Source organism: Hirsutella rhossiliensis, assembly GCF_020360975.1.
Source record: "Hirsutella rhossiliensis strain HR02 chromosome Unknown scaffold00003, whole genome shotgun sequence".
Taxonomy (NCBI): Eukaryota; Fungi; Ascomycota; class Sordariomycetes; order Hypocreales; family Ophiocordycipitaceae; genus Hirsutella; species Hirsutella rhossiliensis.
This window is the reverse complement of record NW_025408669.1, coordinates 4,577,552-4,600,346: the sequence shown is the minus strand read 5'-3', so window position 1 is coordinate 4,600,346 and position 22,795 is coordinate 4,577,552. Positions and strand designations below refer to the sequence as shown.

The 22,795-nt window shown below is 47.3% G+C and overlaps 3 protein-coding genes across 3 annotated transcripts; all 3 read right to left on the bottom strand.

Moving 5' to 3' along the window:
- Positions 1–706: 706 nt before the first annotated feature.
- On the bottom strand, positions 707–4,249 carry HRG_03656 (40S ribosome biogenesis protein; the record flags this gene model as incomplete). Its single annotated transcript, XM_044862127.1, has 3 exons — positions 707–4,003; positions 4,059–4,129; positions 4,186–4,249. 3 exons carry the CDS (start codon positions 4,247–4,249, stop codon positions 707–709), a joined length of 3,432 nt encoding a protein of 1,143 aa, XP_044723153.1.
- Positions 4,250–5,028: 779 nt separating this feature from the next.
- Positions 5,029–6,833, bottom strand: HRG_03655 (heat-labile enterotoxin alpha chain domain-containing protein; the record flags this gene model as incomplete). The annotated part of the gene is made up of 4 exons (XM_044862126.1): positions 5,029–5,544; positions 5,602–6,107; positions 6,163–6,351; positions 6,422–6,833. The coding sequence occupies 4 exons, from the start codon at positions 6,831–6,833 to the stop codon at positions 5,029–5,031; spliced, it is 1,623 nt and encodes a 540-aa protein (XP_044723152.1).
- A 4,287-nt stretch (positions 6,834–11,120) lies between these two features.
- Positions 11,121–11,717, bottom strand: HRG_03654 (FAD dependent oxidoreductase; the record flags this gene model as incomplete). The annotated part of the gene is made up of 1 exon (XM_044862125.1): positions 11,121–11,717. One exon carries the CDS (start codon positions 11,715–11,717, stop codon positions 11,121–11,123), a length of 597 nt encoding a protein of 198 aa, XP_044723151.1.
- Positions 11,718–22,795: the final 11,078 nt, after the last annotated feature.

The following is a 22,795-nucleotide window of genomic DNA, read 5'->3' as shown; positions in this document are numbered from 1 at the left end:
TGTCTTTTCTTATGCGATGCGAAGAGGCCTGCGAAATCGGAGACTTTAGGCGTGCTCGGCACTTTTTTATCCCTTCAACAACTTCTCTGTTACCTCAAGGACGCTCAAGAATGACTGCGATTCTGGTGAGAGCAGCAGCGACGACGGCGATGATTCTAGGAAGCCACGTTATGGGTCTAAGGATGAATGTGTAGGAGGCTGCGGGACGGGTTCCTCCCGGCGGTGGGCTTTTAGCGACCACAGCAGGTGCTATTCCTATTAATGGACGAACTGGCGAACTCGTCTGTCCCCTCGCTTCTCTGCGCTAGGCACATTCTCTTGAGCATTGTTTTGACAGGTTATGGACGGTGTTGCGTTGGAGGATGCGTATGCGGTGGCGCGTGTCTGCTGCTTAGCCTTTATAGTTGAGACTGCATGAAACATGAATACTCAAACATGCTATGCTATTCATACGGACGTGTTCATTACGTTGGGCCGGTCACGCGGGCGCCACGCTGGACATACCCCTGACGTGGTGGGCATCTGCCCATATGCATGGTACGAATGGATTGCTATTTTCTGCGGTTAAGAGACGAACAAATAGCGAAAGCACAGGGTACAGGCGACCAACCCAAGCACGCAAACATCAGACAGGACGCAATCTCTAATGGTTCCCAGAGTTTGTGCGAGACGAGAGAAAAGAGAAAAAAAAAGGTTGGAGAAGACCCTACTTCCGTCTCTTGCCGCCTCCGCCGCCCTCCTCACCGGCACTCCTCTTCCTGCCATTCTTGCGCCAAAACTCCTTGGACTCGCGCTTCTCCCTGGCCTCCTTCTTCTGCAGGTTGTCGGCCATCTTCTTCTGAAAGGCGGCGCGGGACTCGTCCTTCTTGGCGCGGCGGCGGGCGGCGGCGTCGTTGCGGACGGTGAGGAGCTGCTGCATGAGGGCACGGGCCTTTTTCTCATCGGAGCCAGGGGCCAGGACGACGGCGCGCTTCTGCATGTACGTCTGGCGGCGCTGGCGCTTGGTCTGGACAATCTGTGACCTGAAGGGCAGCTGGGCGGCGAGGGCGCGGGGCACGCGCAGCGGGTTGAAGCGGCGCGTCTCGCGCTCGATCTTGCGGTACTGGCTGTTCTTGGGCTGGGGCGCGGACAGGCCCTGGTCGCGGCGCACCTCGCCCGTCAGGCGCATGGGCTGCCAACCGACGAGGTTGGTGGCCGGGTTGTAGAAGCGGTGGGGCTTGACGGGGTACCAGGCGCGCAGGAAGACGATGTCACTGAGGAGGATCTTGTCCTCAAAGGTGGCGCGGAAGTGGCCCTCGGGCTTGGCGAGCGCGCGCTTGATCTGGCCGCGGACGCCCGAGACGGTCTTGATGGAGGCGCCCTCAAACTTTGCAATCTCAAGGGCCGAGTTGAACATGTCCTTGATGAAGGCCGTGTTCTTGAACACTTTGTAGGGGTGGCCCGTGAGCTTGAGCTTCTTGACAATCTCGGTGCTCTCGTCGACGCTGAGGACGGTGCCCGTGGCGGCGATGCGGAAGCCCGGCGTGTCGGCGGCGAGCGAGTTGAAGCAGACGAAACCCGTGTTGGGCGCGATGAGGGGCGCGTACGTGGTGCCGAAGCAGTGCATGTGCTCGGGCGTGTACTTGAGCATGCGGTTGCGCGTGCGCGAGTCCGAGATGCTGTATATGGGCAGCGACTGGAAGCGCCGCCACCCGAGCGAGAAGACGAGCGGGTCATTTGTCTTGAGGATGCGCTTGTGCCACCGGTGCCGCTTGATGCGCACCTGCACGAACCCCCACCGGTCCTCGGTCGGCGTCAGTCCGCCCACGACAACAGGCAGCCGGGCGCTGAACCTCGTCACAAACTCGGCCGGCACGCCGTCGAGCACCAGCTTGGCGTACTTGCCCGCCCGGTACCCCTCGACGGCCGCCCGCTGCCGCTCGTCGAGCGTCTCAAACTCGTCCTTGTTGATGTCGAGCTGCTTCTGGATCATGGCCTTTTGCGCGTCGTACCATTCGTCCTCACCAAACTCATGCATGTTGCCCCCCTCTCGCCGCGCGTTTGCCTTGTCGTTGAGGAAGCCGTCCCTGTCCTCCTCTTCGAAGCGCGTCTTGAGCTCCTCCTTCCGCTTGGCATTCTTTTCGCGCTCGGCAGCGATGTCGTCTGCCGGCTCTTGCTTGGGAGCCTCGCCAGCCTCCAGGTCCTCGAAGACGCCGTCACCGTCGTCACTCTCCGCGTCTCCATCGCTGCCCCACTCCTCGTCATCCTCGCCGTCGCCGTCATCTCTGCCTAGTTTGGTCGTCGTAAATCTCCTGCGCAACGCCTCCACATTGTCCGGCTCCGTCCACTTGGCCACCAGGCTCTCGTAGTCGTATACCGGTATTGACCTGTCCTCGGCCGTTTCCTCTTGCTCCTCCGACGTCTTCTTAAAGAAGTCGTCGTCATCGGAATCCTCTTCGATGTTTTCCTCGTCATGCTCGTCATCCTCGCCTCTCCATCTCTTGAGAACATCTTGCAGGCTGAGTGAATTGTCGTAGATGTACCTCGCAAGATCGCCGGTGTGGTATGACCGTCTTCTGCCGTGAAGCTTCCTGGCCTTTTCGACGATGCCTTCTTTCCATCGCAGGGCAGCGGCCTCCTCGTCGGAATCAATCTCTTCGTCATCTTCCAAGAATTCATCTGCGTCCGACATGGACCCCAGGTCCGAGTCGCTGTCGGCAAACGCAAGGTCTTCCTCCCCATTGGCTTTTTCAGAATCCTTTCCCAATATGTCAAACAATTTGCCGGCCTTATTCTCGTCGAATTCATCCACTTCGACATCCGAGCCTTGGTCGTCACTGCCGCTGACGAAGCCCTCATCGTCGGCGGCCTCATGCCCTTCTCTTTCTGACTCGTCTCGCTCGACAAAGCGGGCCTTTCGCTGAGTTTTCCTCCCCATGTCCTCCTCAACCACCTCTGTAACCTTTTGGCCGCCAGAAAACAGCTGCACGCCGTCGTCCGTCTGGCCGAGTAGTTTGCGCTCAGCTTGAAGACCTATGATCATTTCTTCTCCTTCGCCCCGTTCGGCATCGTCGTCGTCCTTATCAAACGTGAAGCCCTTGTCTCGTGTGATCCAGATGGCATCACCGTCGATTTTCAGACCGCTTCGATCCGACATGGGCGCATGCATCTTCTTTTCCTTCTCGTCTAGTCGCCGGCGCCCAGTCTTGCCCGTCATTTTCGCCAGGGCCTGCTCCATGGAAGGGGTGGGACACGGGTCAGGGAGCAGCTCCATGTTTGCGACAGTAAAGTCTCCAAGGCCTGCGACGTGGACGCGCTGGCCTTGAGCGGCGAAGTTTGTGCCGCGCAGATAGCCCGAGAGGACGATGGAACGGTCGCACCTGGGGTCTTGCTCGATCTTGGAGGGGTGTGTGATGTCGCGGAAGCTGTCGATGATGGTATAAGGGTGCGAGTTGCGCCAGACGAGAGGGCGGGGGTTCTTCATGACGGAGAGGAAGCGGGAGAGGTTGTGGATTTCGCGATCGGGGTATCGGCCATTCATGACGCCCGAGAGATAGAAAAGGTGGGCGCCCTGGTAGAGCTCGGTCCAAAGCCTGCGCTTGAGACGCTTCTTTGCGTCCTTGAGGGCCTGGGGCTTGCGGAAGAGATCGAGATGGGTGAGGATGCCGAAGACGTTGCCGGGCATGCCGGTGGCGGCGAGGATGTTGAGGAACTCCATTGTTTCCATCTCGAATCCATAGTTTCCGTCAATCATGAGGAGGACAATGTCGGCGACCTTTGCGATGTCGATCATGGCCTCGAGCTGGTTGGGGCATTCGACGAAGGTGAGGCGCTGCTTCTTGGAGATGACGACGGTGATGGGGCCCTGGGGATCGGCGATTGTCTCCTTGGCATACCGGCGGACCAGGGATTTGAGGAGGGTTGTCTTGCCGACGCCAGGGGGGCCGACGATGGCGACGAGGCGCGGGGGGGCTTCATTGGGTAGTCGGTCGACGAGGGGCACGTGAAGCCGCCTCTCTTTGATCTAGGGAGAGGCTGGTGTTAAGAGATGGGTGACGAGGGAGAAGAAGCCTGCTTACATCCTGAGACCGGGCGGCTGTCCGCTGAAGCTTGCCTGGCTTGGAAAAGGCAAAGGCCTTGGGGTTGCGGTCTGGATGGAGCGGTGAGCGAGCTGCGGCTGTGGAGAGACGATGGCGAGGGAAATACCTCCAGTGTGCTGCTGCTTCTTCTCCTTGGACTTGCGGTGCGGCTTGTGCACTTGCGCGTCCATGGTCGGCCACTGTGACGGGGCGAGAAAGCGTTGACGACGGGGCAGCTTAGAGAGAAAGTTGGATTGGAAAATTTCCAGTTGACGATAGTCGGGCGCCTTATCGATAAGCGAGGGGTGCACATTTTCCCCCACAACGGTGGCGGTGGCTGCCAGCCGCCCCCACTGCCCCACTAACAACGACACTGGGCCTACGAGCCTGCGAGCCCCACAATGTGTTTACAAGTCGAGGCGGAAAGTCCATGAGGTGCCCCCCCCGCTAGGAGGGAAGAAGTCGTACAGCCTTGACCAGCATGGCGATGGTCTACATATTCTCCATAGGGTTGTCGATTGCTATTGGGAAGGAGCCGCCCACCCAGCCCATGGAACAGCCCCGCGGGTAGAAAGTAGAAACTAGAAAGTATCGACTATCGACCGACTATCGAGACGGAATCAGGGGTCAGGGAAAGGAGGAAAGGGACAACGAAGAGAGCCAAAGGGTCTGCCGGATTCAAGTTTCTGGATTTGCTTTGAAAAGGAAGATGCAGCTGAAGTCGACGATGGCCTGCGAGAAAGTGACAGCTGCAATATGGGCAAAGCTATGGCAGGCCTCGCATTCGTCTTCTATCTCATCGTCTAGTTTCCAACTTCGTTGCTCAAGGCTTTTCTGCGCAACCTATGACCGGGTTGCCACTCATATCTAATAAGCTTGGGGCTCCATCCCTTCAAAGTCCTAGTGAATCCAACACTCCATACATCGCCCCCCCCCGCCTCCCCCCCCTCTCTGGATCGCGGTAAGTTGCCTAAGCAACTTTGAGCTTGGCTGCGCCTTTGAGCAGCTGACCGAGACCCGAGGCCGCCTCGCTCAGTGAAGAGCCTCCGACTTCAGTCAGCTCAATGCCTTCGACAGAGTCTGCGCAAAGAGCGGCGAGCTCGGCTGCGTCGGCTGCCTCACCCACGCCAGGGATGAAGTTAAGTACAGCAACAGCGGGAAGGAGGGCAACGGCCCAGATATGCGACTTCATCCAACCCCCTATTTTATCCCATGTTCCTGGTTCGTGGGGAGCCGAGACTTTGTTGTTGGCCTTGGCCTGCTTGGACTCTTCAGCCGTGATAGCCTGAGGAGCCTGGAACAAGGGGAATCCGCCCGTCCAGCCCACGGCCACTCCGTTCTTATTCATAAACCCTACCAGGTCCTGACTCGAGCTGAATTTCTGCGGTACATCTACCGTGGCGCTATAACTGTCGAACTTCTTGTCATAACCATCGTTCTTTCGGAAGAGCTCCTTGTTCGCCTCGAAGGCTTTTTGAAAGTGTTGCTGTATATTAGCTCGCTCTCGGGCGTCGTGTTGAGGAGGCGCGTAATTTTCAGGCACTTGCATCCAGCCTATTACCTGAGACCATAAGATTCCTCCGATGGCGGCCGACTCATTCCCCGAGTTGACGATATTCGGCGTGGCGTGGACGGCATATACCACGCCGTTGAAGCCCTTAGTATGCTGGGAAGCAAGCTCTGCTGCATGCTTTGCCGCCGCACCCAGGGTCAGGAATGTTGGAAGCAGGTACGTAGCCCATTTGATGTCGACCTGTTCTCCCTCCGGCGCGGCAGCCGGATCTGACGGTTCAACGTCATACGTCGGACCAGGCGGCGTCGTGTCCGCAGGAAGGAATCCACGTAGTTTCTCGGCCTCCTCCGGCCATAGGTAGTCGCCGTAGAAGACAATATTGGCAGGCGCTGGGGGCTTTTTCTGTCCTTGGTCCTGCGCCATTTGGGGTTTCTGTCCCTGGTTCTTCGGGGGTTTCTTTGACTTTCGGGGAGTCTTGCGCATCTTGCTTTTCACTTTGGCGAGAATCTTGCAACAATTGTTGCCCCCTGGTTTTCCTATAAACCGTCAGTCTCAGTACGCTTTCCACCGGCAGGGTCAGGGTGCTTATACCCTTGTCGCGGGTTCTCAGTCCGACTCCCAGGTCCGACCTCTTCGACTTGCCGAACTGATCGGTCCAAGAGGGACAAGCCCCCTGGTTAAGTTCGCCAAGGATTTCTCGCATCAGCTGGTCGGCCTCGGGGAACATTCGGTCCAGTTCTTCCTCGCCCAGATCTATATAGTGTTGCAGATCTCGCGCGACTTCATTGGGGATTGTTAGCACGAGTGCTGCATGCGGACCGATGTCTCCGTGGGAAGGGGAGCCTCTTACCCTGCTCGGCCACATTATTTGCGGGCGGTACTGGATCTATAGCATTGTCCTCGGGCACTGGATGATCTGGTCCGGGAATATCGTCCCTAGGTTGGGGTGGCCTGAATTCAGGCGGGAAAGCGCCGTAAAGTTCAAATATACCTTCAGTCGAGTCCATAAACCGATCCGCCGCTGCATATGCGCGTCCATAAGCCGGCTTGCTGGCCCCATTGTCTTCTTCGGAATCGCTGTCGCTGTCGGAACCGCTGTCGCTGTCGGATTCACTAGGTATCCCATTTTCAAATATCGAAGGATATTCGTCGTTGACGAGGCAGCGGGCGGCATGCTCAGACCGTTCGTATAATTCAACATCGTAGTCCGGATTGTTGATCCAAGCGGATTCATCAACTCTGTCGTCCCCTGTGTTTCTCATCCGTGTGTATCTCCGTATCTGCCTCCAATGAACACCCCCCAACGCCATAACTTCACTCTCTGCGTAACCGGCATCGAGGATATTTGGTGTAGCGCGAATCTCATAAAGCCAACTGCCGTATGTTTCCGACGTTGACCTTTGTCGTGCCAGTGATACATATGCAGTTTGAAAGACGAAACCCGGCTCGTCGGAGTCAGGTAACCCGCAGCCACCCGGACCTGCCTCATAATGGCGACTCAAATTGTACGAGGATTCCTGATTTTCCCAGCCTTGGCCTTGAGGCTGGAATCCGTCCGTTGCCCTGACTTCCCGGGGGGACCTTCCGTCTCCACGGTAGACAAACTCCCCAGACGGACCAGGTTGTCGACGGGCAAGAGTAGACTTTGGTAAGGCACTGGCATTGCCGGACCCTAGCCATGAAAGCCATAAAGGGGCTGTAGAGACAAAGAGTGTGGCCCAGCGCATCTTTGGGCTTGTTAACGAGTGTTTTTTCTTGTGTTGGAAATGAGTGTATAGTCTTGTGTTGAAGAACGAGTGCGTCTACGGTGGGTGACCCCCGGTACCGTGTGTGCTGCGATGAGGCTGATTGAAGAATGAAAGAGAAGATTGATCTCTTATATGTACAAGAAGTAATCAGGCTCTCAAACTCCCCGACTCCGATGGAGTGGACTTGTTGCGGCTCCTCTGGTCCAACACACGTACTACGACGTCCTCCAATTACGTCTGACTGTCTACTATCAACCATTGACCGCGATTTATGACTCGACGCATAATCTGCTAGTCTCAAGGCTCAGGGCCCAGATGGCGATCATGACCAAAAAAATCAGATAACATCAACCATCCACCTCGGAGCAGTGCCTCAGAGCATAATGTCGAGGGTCCATTTTCATTCACTATTAAGTCAGCCCTGGGCAACAGGATGCACAGATCTAGTCAATCGAAGTGTACCAAGTCATGAAACATGCCAAGATACTAACATTCTAGTGGTAGAGCCAAATTCGTCATGGCTGCCTGGCCAGCATAGAGAGTTAAACATCCATCCCATTATGCCGGTAAGTCATGATGCCTGCTCGAGAAGTTTTCCGGAACTAACCACTGGATGACGGGATGAATGTTTGGCTAAAACCCCTGCCTCGGCTACCCACATGTCCTGCTAGGTACTATAATGGGTAATAACGAGCAAGCAGCAGCGCCTTCTGACTCCACGGAGACGGCATTCGCCAATCTGATTGATCGAGGCGGGCTTGCTAAGAAAGAAGGACTGCCGGTGTGAGCGTATGCAGAGGTGGCCTTATACAACAGAGGCGATAGAGGCAGCAAATAGCACCAAAGAAGAGGCAATAATGGGTAGAGACAATAGAAGTATGGGCAATATAGAAGTACCATAGGGACCTCTATTATCCACCACCGGCTGTTCCTATTGCCTCCATTATAGGCGATGCCTCGACGAGGTATTCAATGTTGCTTGCACAGCCCCCGCGCTCCCACTACCCCGGCTATGATCCCTCGCCAGGGTGAGAGACCGTCTAGCCAAAAGGGGCAGCCCTACGGTCAGTCTGTTTCAAGATTGAATGTTCAGTATTCCTTGATAATTATGAGGAATGGCAAATCGAGAAGTAACCAAGTAGATTGTGCCAGCTGTTAGTGCTACAGGTTGTAGGGTCACAAGACCACATGTACTTAAATGTAGCTCCTGTTGGCGAAGAAGCGCGAAGAACCTAGAGTGAAGGGAAAGGGGGCCACTACAAATAGACACCGTCACCGGCTTCATCAATCAATACACTCCGCGAGCCCTTTTCCGGTTCTACTTACGTGATCCCCGTGCTACTGCCCCGTTGAAACGCCATGCGAGAGAATAGGGGCGACAGGGCTGTTGACAAGCGAAACGGATAACCCTTTAATACTACAAGGACGGGCTGGCCGGCATATTTCTTTGCGCCGGCCCAACAGCCGACTCTTTGCCGATGCGTGTATCAATACGTACGAAGTGTTGACGCATAGTTATTTCTTTGAATGCTGACATGTCTCTACTTGTCCGCACGAAAGCTCTTTAACAGGGTCACAGCCAGAGCCAGACGACTATTAACGCGAGGGCAACGGTCAAATCGGCTGATTCGTAACTATTCATTCGTTAAATGACAAACCCTGCACGCTGATTTGCAAGTCCTGACGAGCCCAGGCACGCAGACACGTCAATGGTCCAACATGGACTTGCAGGACTGTGACTCTTCACCAGACGCTGTACCATGCGTATTTGAAATGCACTTGGTAGCTGACGAGGCGATCATCATTCTTCTTCGCCAATTCCTTGATTCATACAAGCCGGCACCGCTCGGTCGCCCGCACAATGCACAGGCCGATGGACTGTCCTGCGCGGGCTGTCTCATCGCGACTAGGCTTCCCATCGGCGAATCCTCAATTTTTTTTGGGTTACTTACTGGGACCAGGGCACTAGCCATGTCCCCAATCTGTCAGGGGCTCCTGAATCATTATGCGCGGAGATCCTAGTGTACGAAACGCAGCGGGACTTACTCCTGGCCCCGTGGGTCTCCTTCCGACCTACTTCTGACTCGGACCACGGTCGACGAGGTAGGTGGCAAGTTGGGGAAGCTATCCCGTTTCAAGAAGGCCGACCATCATGCCGAGGCTGTGTTGTCCATCGGACGGTGGCCAAGGGAGAGGAGAAGACGTGGCTCGCCTCCGTCTCAAGCGATTTGCCGAGACGGCTTTTCAACTTATGCTGGACGGCGGCTTCAACGGCATCCCCATGGACTGGGCGTTCCCCGTAGTAGACCAAAAAAAATCAAGTACCATGCAGAGCTCATGAAGGCCCTTGGGCAGAAGCTCGACGAGCTCGAGGAGACGCATGGCGGCTGCCACTTCCTCCTACCCTGGCAACCTCGGTCAGCCCTTGGTGGCACAGTCGCCTCTCCTACGCTGATCTTACACCCGTCCTCGACCTGGAACCACGCTGCGGCTCAACGCTGCCCTCTTCCCAACCAAAAAGGACGCTGCCGGGACCGAGTCCAGCATCGACCCAGGCATTTAGTTGCTTGGCCGCAAAGGTGTCCGTGCAAGCAGAATGGTCTTTGGCCTCCCGCCCTACGTTCCTACGCTTACGTCTTAATCTTTTGCAACCGGGAAACAAGAAAAATGGTGCCAAGTCGCCCAAGGCCCTGAGCCTCGACAGACTCAGGAAAACACGCCGCGAGGATGCTGTGGCCTGCATTGGCTATGACGAAGATACCAAGCAGCTCGCTTCTCTGAATACCGTCGAGACGGCTGCCGCCAATGTCCTCGATCAGCTTGATCGCAGCCTCGGCTTGCAAGAGTCATTATGCGGCTCGGAAGACTCCTTTGCCAGTAGTGCTGCGGGAGACGAAGACAATAGAGCAAGAAGGGACCTTTCATCCTCGGATGCAACTCGTGGGAAATGTTTGCCGGGAGATAAAACCCAATAATCGAGTCGACAAACCGGAATGCTCCATTCTTAGCTCAAGGATATCGCTCCTGCACAAGAATCCATCGCGCGATGCGGTCGACAAGAGCGTACTTCGGAAATGGGAAAAAAGTGAACGGCCAGCGTGATGTTACTGATTGTGTAGAGATGTTACTTCGTGAGGAAGACTCTAGTCATGCCATTGCTGTCTGACGGAAGACTTAAGCTTTTCCCCCTCTTTTCCAGCTGTTACCGGCATTTCCATCTTATCTTTCGCTACTTCTACTGGAAACTCTTGTCACCTCTTCTTCCTACTACCACTTCTCAGCTCTTTATACCTCGTTTTAACTCCTCTTATAGCCCTTCTTGCTAAAAGATATCCTTAAGATAAGACTTATAAAATCCAGCCATGCTTTATGTAAAGGGGATGATTCTTATAAGTTGATAGATGATTGTACTTCCGAGGCGACGAGCCGCTATCCATAGAGAGGCAAGGGTTAATGTATTAGGAATACTTAACGTGATTGCTGTTGCCACAGAACGAGATCAGGAACTGGGTAAAGATTAGGCTAGTAGAGTCTTTGAGAGAGCTCGACGTACCCAAATAAAGGGTCATTGGTTTCCATCTCCTCATCCAGTGCCCGTGGGGCCGCTATGAGATTCAACGTTTTCCCTAAGAGAGTTCGGGGAGTGCCATTGCTTAGCCGGCACTTGCTCACCCGCCTGAGTAGAGTGAGCCGAAAAGACATCATCTCACTTCTATATGGGCCTCTTTAGCTTCTACTAAGAGTGAAACTTTACATTTTTCCACAGCTCATTCTCGAGCGCAACTAGCTTTATTGTCACGCTTATTTAATCTCGAGTTTCGCAGCAGTTTTGTCGTCCTTGAAGTAGTTTACCTCCTCCGCATCTATGTTCTCCGCTACGTGGTCCGCTTGCCACTTCTTGAAATTAAAGCCCAACCCTTCGTGGCTGTAATCCTTCTCGTTTGCTTGTTCCTTGTGGTACTTGACCTGGATAAAATCCTTGTCTATGGTCGCAGGGTCAAGGCTCAACGACACGAGAGTGTTAAGGGTGGCCGATTTGGGGATGAGGCGAAACGTCCACTCTTGCTCGTTTTTAAACTGGATCAGATCCTTGCCATCCTTGGTAATTTCGTAGCCCATATTTTTGCTGGCCTTGAACAACTTGGGCAAAGCGAACCACTGTCCCGCCGTCTTGTAGCGGTCATTGGCATAGCCGAATTGGTCATCGTACACGCAATCAGGGGTGTAACGCTTAACACGCTCGATAGTGGGCTGGCACGAGTACAGAGCGATGATGTCGTCGACCAAGGCTTGACGTTGTGGTGAAAGCTTGAGGGATCGGGACGGGTCGGGTTTGTAGTCGGATGTTAACGAGGTCTGGCGCGGCTCAAATAATTCGCCGGGGGCAGAGGAAGCCATGGTGCGTGGGTTTGCGGAGGTTTTGCCAATGCTTGCGAAACGGTGGAGTCGGTGTTGTTGGTCCGATGTGCTGGATAGCTTGTCGTTGAAATTTTAAGTTTGTTTTATACATGAAATATGCTCTATAAGTTGGAGTATAGACGTGGCGATGATTTATTTAGAACAATAATGGTCGTCATCAGGGGTTCAATCCACGACCTGCCTGCTATTTAAACCGAGGTTCTTTTATGTACCGCTGACGTGTGTACTGTCTTCACGTCATGGAATCATACGTTGTGTGTACAGATGACGACATGTGGGGTAATATATAGTTGGCGATCATCTGGGACCCGAACGTTCATCGTGAATCGATTATTATGACGGCACTTTGTTGGAAATAGCATGTCAATACCAGTCGCTTCCCCCGGTACCCAGGTCCCTTTTAAGTACCGCCTTCTTAAGCCTAAATAAAGAAACTTGGTCGTCGATGTCATCGTCGATGTCATCGTCGAATTCAACGCTTAGGCGCGTCCATGTTTCGAGATTGCCAAGGGGGAAGTACGAAGTACATCCAATGCATTGCTGCTGATCCAACGTCGCTGGCAGGGCAAATGCGTTGAAATCTCGGCCTCTGTTCCCGCTCGTGACGCGACCAACTCGGACTCGTGGCCCAGAGTGGAGAGCAGCACACATCAACGATTGCCTTGCCCATTATATACTGAGTTCAGGAAGACGGCAGCATGTGTCTGCTTTCTTCCTGGCTATGTACAGTCCTTGGGTTATAGACACAGTCTTGGACCCCGAGCCCTCCAGATGTCGTGTGGCTCTTAGACTCGGCGAGAGCGGGCGTTGACCAGGGGTGCCATGCCTCTAGCATTCCTCTATTAAATGTACGAATATGCCGTTACTGATTTTATTATTATTCTTCGCTCGATGATCGGGTTCTTACTTTAGCCGGCTAACATAGGTCGTTAGGGAAATCCTAGGCCCTAACCCTGCGCGATACGCTATATCGCGGTTCTTCCGCACTATCTTATTATAGTCTTTAACTGCCTGACTAAGCGAGGTCTCCTCCGAGGCGGCCCAGCTATCATCGCTAGGCCCGAGGTAGAAAGGAAACTACGGCTTAGCCTATTATTTTAGAATAAACTCCCGAATAGGCGATAAAGTTTCCTTCGTTGCCCTATAATCTAGAGTAAAGCTATTTATACAACGCCCTTTTACTATTAGTATAACAGATCCATTTTTTCGGTACGTACCCGCGCCAGGCCCCCGCACCACTTATACCGCGTCCGCCCTAGCAAGTACCCGTACCTTCTAAATGCCCTCGTCCATATATACATACACACTTTGCGCCCCTTCCGCCGGCGCAGCTGCGGCCGCACAACGCGTCCGCTTAATTCGCTCAAATAACGCATTTCTAGCCTCAAGTTTATATTGCAATAGCCCACTAATTAACCCGGCTGCAGCTGCCGCCGCTGCCGCCGCCGCTGCCGGATAGCTTTAAATTTATGTGTATAGATAAGTAGGTAGGTGTAGGTGGGCGCAATGTATATATGTGTGGACGAGGGCATTTAAAAGATACGGATACTTGCTAGGCCGGGCGCGGTACTTTAGGCGGGGTGGGCTAGCGGGTGTACGTACCGAAAAAATAGATCTATTATACTAATAGTAAAAGGGCGTTGTATAAATAGCTTTACTTATAATCTAGGCGACGCGTCGCCGGAAACTAAAAATTTCCCCCTTCTTAGAGATAAACACTGTCTATAAGGAGCCCTTTATATAGCGTTTCTCGCTGCTAACTCTAAACCTAGGTTCTTAGACCCCTTACTATATATACTCTAGGGCTCTTCTAGATAAAAGCTACTATTTATATTCTATAGAGCTTACGTGCGATATATAGCTAGCGTTTTCTTTATTTAGGCTCCTATAGTATATTACGTATAATGCCCCTTTATAAAGGTACGTAAGGAAAGCATAGCCTAGACCCCTAATCGAGGTAGAAGGGGGTTATATATATATAACCGGCGTTCTTAGCTTAAAGGCCCTTATTAGTCACACGCCTCTATATGCCCCTTAAACGAGCTAGTATTACGGTGTATAGGGTAATTCTATAGCCCTTATTTAATAAGGGAACACTTACTTAGACCCTATGCGATTATAAGACCGGGTAGATTACCGGTAAATCCCTTATATAGCCGAATCGTATAAAATCTTTACTGCCCTTATTATTTACGAGACCCCTCAAAGACTAGCAGCTCTCTCCTTTACTTTACGTATTATACCTATCGATATTATCGAAATAGTTATAATGCCTTAAGAGGATAAGTAGCATTTAATGCCTAACGGCAGCTTATATAACGGCAAGTACCTTTTAGATCTAGTTCGAGATAGTAAGAGCCCCTTCGACGTAACTAGGACGTTAGACTCCTAATCCGAGAGATTAAAGAGTCTAAATATATAGGTAACGGACATCCCTATTATTTCTAAAGGCTTAAATAACTACGTAAGTATATTATCTTATAGCCTAGTACGAATTAAGTCTAACTCTTACTAAGGATTTTTATACTAAAACCTTAAATAGACCGGCCGGATATAGTTATACGCTTAGCTTATAGTAACCTTAATATAGCCGATATTAAAGGCGCCCTAGTAGAGGACTAAGCTCCGGAAGCTTATTTAAGACGACTATCTATAACTTACTACGTATAGATTCCGATATCTAAGTCTCCCGTTTACTTTATTCCTATATACCGGTTTAATATATAGCCTTAAAGAGTACTACTTCCTAGGACCTCGGCGTTCGCCGGCTATTTATCTTCGAGAGATTAAAAGGGGTATATAATATATAGAAGGATCTTAGCCTTAATAATAAGGTACGTATAATAATAATCTAAGAAATTAATAGTACTAAATCTTAGTATTAGTTTCTCTTCCTTAACTAGCTAGTATTATAGAGTAAGCAGAGGTATATATATAGGTACCGTTTATAAGATAATATTAATAAGCTATATAGAGCTCTTTTATACGCGGCTAGCCCGCCCTTATACTTACGGGATCCGGCCCTCTATACGTAACTATATAGCTTAGGCCGCGGCCTAAGCCTATTACCTATAATAGTTAAAAACTCTTATATAATACCCTCCCTCGAGCGCGGCGTAGCGCTGCCCTATTAACGGCTCCTATATAATTAGGCCTATACCGCGGGCTCTTCCCTACCCTTTCTTATTAATAGGGCCGGCCCTACTAGCCCTATTATCCCTACGCCCGTTAGCCTAGGTAGCTAAGACCTAGCTCTATACTTATCGGCTAGCTAGCTATTTAAATAAGGGCGTAACCTATTATATACGCCCCTAGGTAGCCGGCGGCTAGTCCGGACCTATATAAGCCTTAGGTTACCCGTCCCCTTTACCTTAGGTAGTATCCTCTACTAAGAGGTATATAAAGCGGTATCCCCCCCTTCCCCCTTCCCTTCCTTCTCTCCCTTCTTTAACCGTAATAGTAGTATTAATAAGTAAGTTCTACTTTACCTAAGGCGTTAGTCCGTTCTTAGCTATATAGGCCGCTCTATTAATATATACTTATAGTAGTAGTAGTAGTAGTAATAATAGCCTTAATAATAATAATAACTCTAACTAATAAGTTCCGCGCCTTATAGAGTAGGAGGCTATATTCCGTCGTACTAACTTCCGCGATAGATATATCTGCCTCTCCCTCTTTTACCTCCTCCTTCTTAGAGCGTGCGGAGTTATTCGTCGACGCCGTGCTAGCCGCGGCCGACGACGACTCCGCCGCTACCGCCGCTCCTACCCGCGCCGCTACTACCGCTCCTACCGCCGCCGCCGCCGCCTCTACTACGCTATTCGCTCTTACGTCGCCCCTTAAGGTAACGACGCCGTCCCCGCCGCTACTTATAACGCCCGGCCCCTTAGCCCCCGCCTCTATCTCCGCTACCCCTATAAGTCTATAGTTAGGTAAGCGTAATTATAAGAGTCTTTAACTATTATAGGTAATAGGCTTAGGCCGCGGCTTAAGCCGTATAGTTATATATAAAGGGCTAGATCTTATAAGTATAGGGGCGGGCTAGCTACGTATAAAAGAGCTCTATATAGCTTATTAATATTATCCTATAGATAGTACCTATATATACGCCTCTACCTACTCTATAATAGTATAAGCTATTAACTAATAGATCTAATAGATATCTCCCTAGAAAGGGTGCCGCTTCCTTAAAGGAGCACCCTACTACCCCTTAAGCGGATAGGAAGTATTATAGCTATCCTAGAAGCGATTAAAAGCGCGATAGCTAGCGAGAAAAATAAGGTTCTCGCTATACTAAGGGAGCCGTCTATAAGACTAGCGTTAACCCCTATAACCTTAGTAATACCGGTTACGGCGGCGGTACTACCGATATAGAAGCTGCTTCCTTAGCCGACTTAGGATAGTAAGCCTAAGTCCTTTTACTTCTTCCTTAGCTAGCTATAAACGAAGTTTATAATAAACGAGAAATAGGGCCTAAACGGCTATTATAATATAGCGTAGTATTCGCTCCTTTATATACTACCGGAGCCCTAGATATAGCGGATCTCTAGATTCTAGGATAAGGGCGGCCCTAGAGGCAGACGCGACCTATAGGACTTCTTCTAATACCTTATATATACGTTCGGCAATATATAAGAGCGGGAGAAGGTATAAGATAGGCTATAGACCCTTAAGTAAAGGGATAGGTAAACCTTTAGTAAATTCCTCCTTAACTTTAAAGAGACGCTCTTATAAGTAGTAGGAACTACGATATAAGAAGATAGCGCGAAGCTTATATAGTTATAGAACTCGATTACGCTAGCCCTATAAAAGCTACTTATCCCTATAATTATACCTACTAACTACGGCGAGTATATAAGCTAGTTAATAAAGGTAGTATAGGGCTATAAGTAAACGCTATATTTCTAAAAGCTTTATAAGCGTACGCTATATAGCGGTAATAGGATTACCGCCCCTTTATAAGAGGAATAGCTAACTATTAATACTAATAAAGATACCTTAATATCGGCTACCTATATAGACCGAGCTAAACGCGGTAGGAAGTCGTTTTCGAATATCCCTTATACTATCCTACTCTTTAAGTAGCGGGTAAAGTAAGTAATAAGTAAGGAAATTAAGAAAAGGAAAGCTAACGGCCGCTACCTATATTATAGCGCGTCTATATACTTTATATTAAAATGCCCCTTCCTTTTAGCTAAGCGGCCTATAGTAGTTTAAGTAGTAAAGATAGAACCGCTCTTTACTTTAAACGATAAAGAGGACTCCGCTCCCTTAGGCCTAGAGGAAAAAGAGTAGCTTTAGAGTAAAGACGGGCTCTAGAGCCTTAATTACTAGTACTAGTAAAGGAGAAAGAGGAATTATCCGCCTATATAAAAAAGGAGCTTACTTTAATATAAGTTATAGTTAATAACTCCTTACCTATCGCCGCCCTTATAGATAAGGGCTACTAGTGCTATGCTATAGTTAACGAGGCGCTTATATAAGAGATATAAGTACTAGTAGAAAAGATCGCCTTAAGGCGAGTAAAGGGCGCCTTAGGCGCGATAAAGGGCTTAGGAAACCCTAGTTATTATATATAGAGTTATACTCGGTTTTATATTAAAAGAAGCTATAGTTTAGGCCTACGTAATAGTAGGTCCGCTATAACGATAGTTCTATAGGCGTAGGACTAAGCGTACGAGCTTTATACTTAGTATAAGAAGTCCTTACCTCTATCTTTATAGGAACTATATAATAGTTAAAGCGGGAGGAAGGCTAGGTAGCGGCTAACGTAGTAGTCTATATAGTTAGCCTAGCGGATATCGATAAGGCCCTCTAAGTAAAGAAGCTAAAGTCGCCCTCTAAGCTATAGTAGTAGATACTAAAGCGCTTTTACGACCTCCTACTACTATTTAAGTCCTAAGAAGTAGATAAGCTTAACCTATATAAGCTAGGGGTAGACTATAAGATCGTACTCTATACCGATAAAAAGGGGTAAGAACTACCTATACTATTTAGACCGCTATATAGTATATTATACGTAGAGCTACTAGTACTAAAGAAGACGCTAAGGGACCTCCTAGATAAGGGTTTTATTTAAGTAAGTAGCTCTAAAGTAAGAGCGCTAGTCTTATTTATATATAAACTAAGGGGCGGGATATAGTTCTATTACGACTATAGGGCTCTAAATATAATTATAAGGCTAGACCGCTACCCCTTACCCTTAATCTCGGATACGCTTTATAACCTTTTAAAGGCAAAGTAGTTTATAAAGCTAGATATAAAATAGGCGTTCTATAAGGTATAGATCTTAAAGGGTAACGAGTAAAAGATAGCGTTCTATATACGCTATAGCTTATTCGAGTAGCTTATAATACCCTTTAGCCTCTTAAGAGCGCCCGCTACCTTCTAGCGTTATATTAATAACGTGCTTTAAGACTTCCTTAATAAGTTCGCCTCTATATATATAGATAATATCCTTATCTATATAAGCGGCTCTTATAAGGACTATATATAGAAAGTATAGAGGGTCTTAAAGCGCCTTTAACTTTATAGGCTTTACCTTAACTTAGATAAGTACGAATTTAAGGTTAAGAGGGTTAAGTACCTAGGCTTTATTATTTACGCTAGCGTAGGTATATAGGCAGATCCTATAAAGATCTAAGCGATTCGGGACTAAGCTGCCCTAACTATATAGATAAGTATATAGAGCTTCCTTAGGTTCGCGAACTATTATAGGATATTTATTAAGGGCTTCTCCTATATTATAATACCTTTAAACGAGATTACTAGGAAGTAGACTACTTTTCGCTAGGGGCCTATATAGGAAGGAGCGTTCTATACGCTTAAGGACTTATTTTCTTAAGCCCCGGTACTACTTTAGTAGGACTTCGACTAGTCTACGTTAGTTAAAGTAGACTATAGCGGCTAGGCACTTAAAGGAACGCTCTCTTAAGAGGTAAATAGGTAAAAGTAACTAATAGCGTTCTACTCCTATAAGCTAACCTTAGTAGAGCGGAATTACGCTATTTACGATAAGGAGATACTAGTAATTATTAGCTACCTTAAGTAATAATAAGTAAAGCTTTAAAGCTATAAGAGCTTTAAGGTTCTTATAGACTATAGGAACCTTAAGTACTTTATAACTCGCTAGTACCTCTTAGAGCGGTAAGCCCGCTAGGTAGAGTATCTCTTACGCTTTAACTTCTCGATTAAGTACCGGCTAGGGCGGGACTTTATAGTCCTAAATACGCTTTCTTAGAGGGATTAAGACTAGCTAATAAGAGCGGATATCGAGGCCTAGGATCTATAGCTTATCCTATAAGAAGCGCTACGGACTTATATAGGAGCTTCCTTAGTAAGGGAAGGCGCGGCGCTAACGGATAAGCCTTCCCTTATACCTTTACCTTAGCCTAGCGAGGAAGGATAGACCGGCCTAAAGGCGCGTATGGCGTAGGTATTCTAAGATAAGGTCCTCTAGCGCTTATAAGATAGGATATCGTCTCTAGACTATACCTATAAGAGCGTACGCCGCGCCGTTAAGTCCGGCGCTCGACGCCTTAATCTAAAGCTAAAGCTAAAGGTATAAGTAGCCGACTATTATATCGACCTATAAGGGCACCTACGTTAGCGGGGGAGACTATAGGTACTAAGCGCGCCGTATACTATAGAAGCTAGGAAGAAGGATAGACCGCTAGAGCTAGATAAATAAAACGAGCTCTAAGGGAAGCTAGTTTAGCTCGTCTATAACTTTAGTATCGTAGGCTACCTAGGTAAGTAGGGTATAGTAGTAGGCCTTACGAGGGATTTCTACTAGCCCCTCTTATAGTATTACGTTCGCTGCTTTCTTTATAACTATAATATCTACGGCCGTACTAAGATTTAAAGGGCGTAGCTTAATGGGCTACTTAAGTAGCTTCCGGTGCCCGACTAGTTTTATACGTATATATAAATAGACTTTATAATAGACCTCCTACTTATAAAGGGCGGTAACCGCTATATATAAGTAATTAAGGACCGACTTAATAAGTTTATAATATTAAAGCTAATACTATCTATAGATATAAAGTCTTATATAGAGCGCTTCCTATAGTACTAGGCCCGCTTATATAGCTAGCTAGCCTTTATTATAAGTAATAGGGGATTAAATTAAACTAGCCGCTTTTAATAGCACCTATACTAACTACTTTAGATTATATAGCTACTTAGTATAGTATATTACTTATAGACTAACGGAGGGCCTAAGAGGGTTAACTAAGAGGTATAGGCTTACTTATAGGCCGTCGTAGCCTATAACTAAGTAGACTAAGACCGTTAGCTCCCCGCGGCCTAACTTACGTTAAATAGTAAACTATTATAAGGAACGGTGTTCCTACTATAAATAAAGCAGCTATAATATACTCTCCCGATTATATAAGCTAATAAGTAGTATATTAATTATAGACAAAATCTTATCCTATAGAGTAAGAATCGCTCGTTATTTTGCATGTTATTATGCATTAAACGGGTTGCCGGTTATCATATAATCGGGAATCGAAGGAACAGAGCTAGCTTAGAATGCTAGCTAAGACCTCTTAAGAATACCGGCACGACCAACCTCCTTTAAACACGAATATTAGTAGAACTAAGACACTTCTAGATTCACTCGAGGTATCACGGAATTCCCTAGTCTTAGGGCTATACGGCAGCCTAAATCTGGTCCCGAAAGGTTCTTCCGTTTAGCTACAATTGTCTATATAAGACAGCATTTCCGCTAGTAGATAGATAGAGAATTATTAACTTTAACACCTCTTCTATATACTAATACACTACTAATAAATTCCGTTGAAAATCCTACCTTATACTCCTTCCTCCCCTCTATTACGTAGTCTTACGTGATTCCTTGATTTCCTAAAATTCCGCTTTTGCTTATATACCTTTAGAGGTTATAAGCCCGGCTTGCTCCTTTTAAGCCGGGAAATTAACTACTTATACCTTTGAAATTCCTCGTCGAAATATTTAATTAAAATTCCTTTCGAAATTCCCCCCGACTTCTTTTACCTTCCTACGCTCTTAAACTCCCGTCTAGACTTCTCGATCCCTACGAACGAAATAATACCGAATTTATATAAAATAGGTAGATAGAAAGAATATAAATTTACTAGACTTAAGGGAAATTTAAATTATACCTTATAGACTACGAGGATAGAAGCTATCCTTATAAAAGAAAAGCTTATTGCTGCTCTAAAGTAAGTAAATTATATATAGACTACGGAGGCTTTATCTATAATATTCCTTTAAGTCGAAGATAGTCCCTTAATATAAATTCGGTATCTAAAAAATGCTAAAGAAGCGTGGGATGAGCTTAAAAAGCTATATAATCCGTCGAACTTTTCGTCGAATTATCTACTTATTAAGCAGCTCTTTAATCTTAGTCCCTCGGACTCTAATTTAGAGAAATACCTTTATAAGGTAAAGGAAATCTACGAGGATTTAAAATCCCGTAATATAGAAATTCTAGAAGTTATTCTTATAGCATGGATTCTTAATTGCCTTAATAAGGAATTTAGAAGCTATATTATAAATATTACGTAGAGCCTTAGGTATAATTCTACGGCGTTTACCTCGAAACCCTATAGCTAGTCTTTTAGACGAAGCTAGAAGAATAGAGGATATAGACGAATCTTCGGAGAAAGCCTTCTTAATACAGGAAGGCCTTAGAAATCCTATAGAAATTCTACGGATACTCCTTATTATAAGGAATATAAAAACCAGGGCATTTTATAGTAAATTGCTATAAATTACACCTAAATAAGGCTCCCCTTATTAGGTATTAAATAAAGGAAAAAGGACGATAGGACTCGAATTTCTAAGAAGAAAATCTTCTTCTTCTTCTTCTTCTAGGAAGAAATCCTTCTAGTAGCATTTCTACTACTAATAAAGAAGGAAGGCTCGAATTACCGAGCTAGAGTCCGATTCGGAAGATAGTAATAAGGTCTTAAATATAGCTTCGTAAGAAGAAAATATAGACCTAGATATCGACCTTATAGACCTCTCTAGGGCCCCGACCCCTATATATACGTCTAAGGATTTAGAGGTAATTTTAACCTCTATAATTACCCCTATAGCAGAAGCTAATAAAGACTCTTTTTAGGACCTCTAAAGCCTCGATTCCTAGAATAAAGGAATTAGTCTTAAAGGTAAGAGAAGGAGGATTTCCTAGTTATAAGAATAAAAGGATCTTTGATTTTATATATAATACCGGAGCTACTAGGCATATAGTATCTAATAAGAATTTCCTTATTAACTATAAAGAAATTAAGTCTAAAGTTTACTAGGGAAAAGCTTCCTTTATATTAGTAAAAGGAAAGGGGGACTTAGTATTTAAGTTCCTGTATAGTAGAAAAATTATATCTTTAAAGCAAAGGATATAGATTTTTATACTTAGCACTTACGCTTAGGGCATATAAATAGTAGGGCTATTTTAGAAATATTAAAAAGATATAATAAGGATATAAAAATGCCTCTAGAAGAGGAAAATAAAATAAGGCAGTGCAAAATATATATTAGAGCTAAAGCAACGAATAGGGTTAATAAATAACCCTCGTATAAGTCTTATTCCTATTTAGAAAAAATAGTATTAGATATTTAGGGGCTAATTAAAGTGCCTACTTATAATAAATATTACTATTATATTTCTTTCCTAGACGTAGGAACCCGATATCTAGAAATATACCTTCTTCGAAGAAAAGGGGAAGCTTTAGATAGGTTCCTAGAATTTAAAAATAGGGTAGAAAATAACCCTAAAAATACTAGGATTAGAGAAGCATTTTCTAATAATGCTAAAGAATTTATATATAAAATAAAGCTCTACTGCGAAAAGGAAGGAATTACCTTTAATTCTAGTCCTCCTAGGACGCCTAAATCTAACGGTAGAATAGAAAGAATAAATCGTATAATATTAGAAAAGTACGAGCTCTTTTATTTACTGCTAGGCTTCCTAAATACCTATAGGGAGAAGCTGTTTTAATAGCTACCTATTTATATAATAGATCACCGTATTCTACGATAGGATTTAAAAGTCTTATAGAAAGAGGATA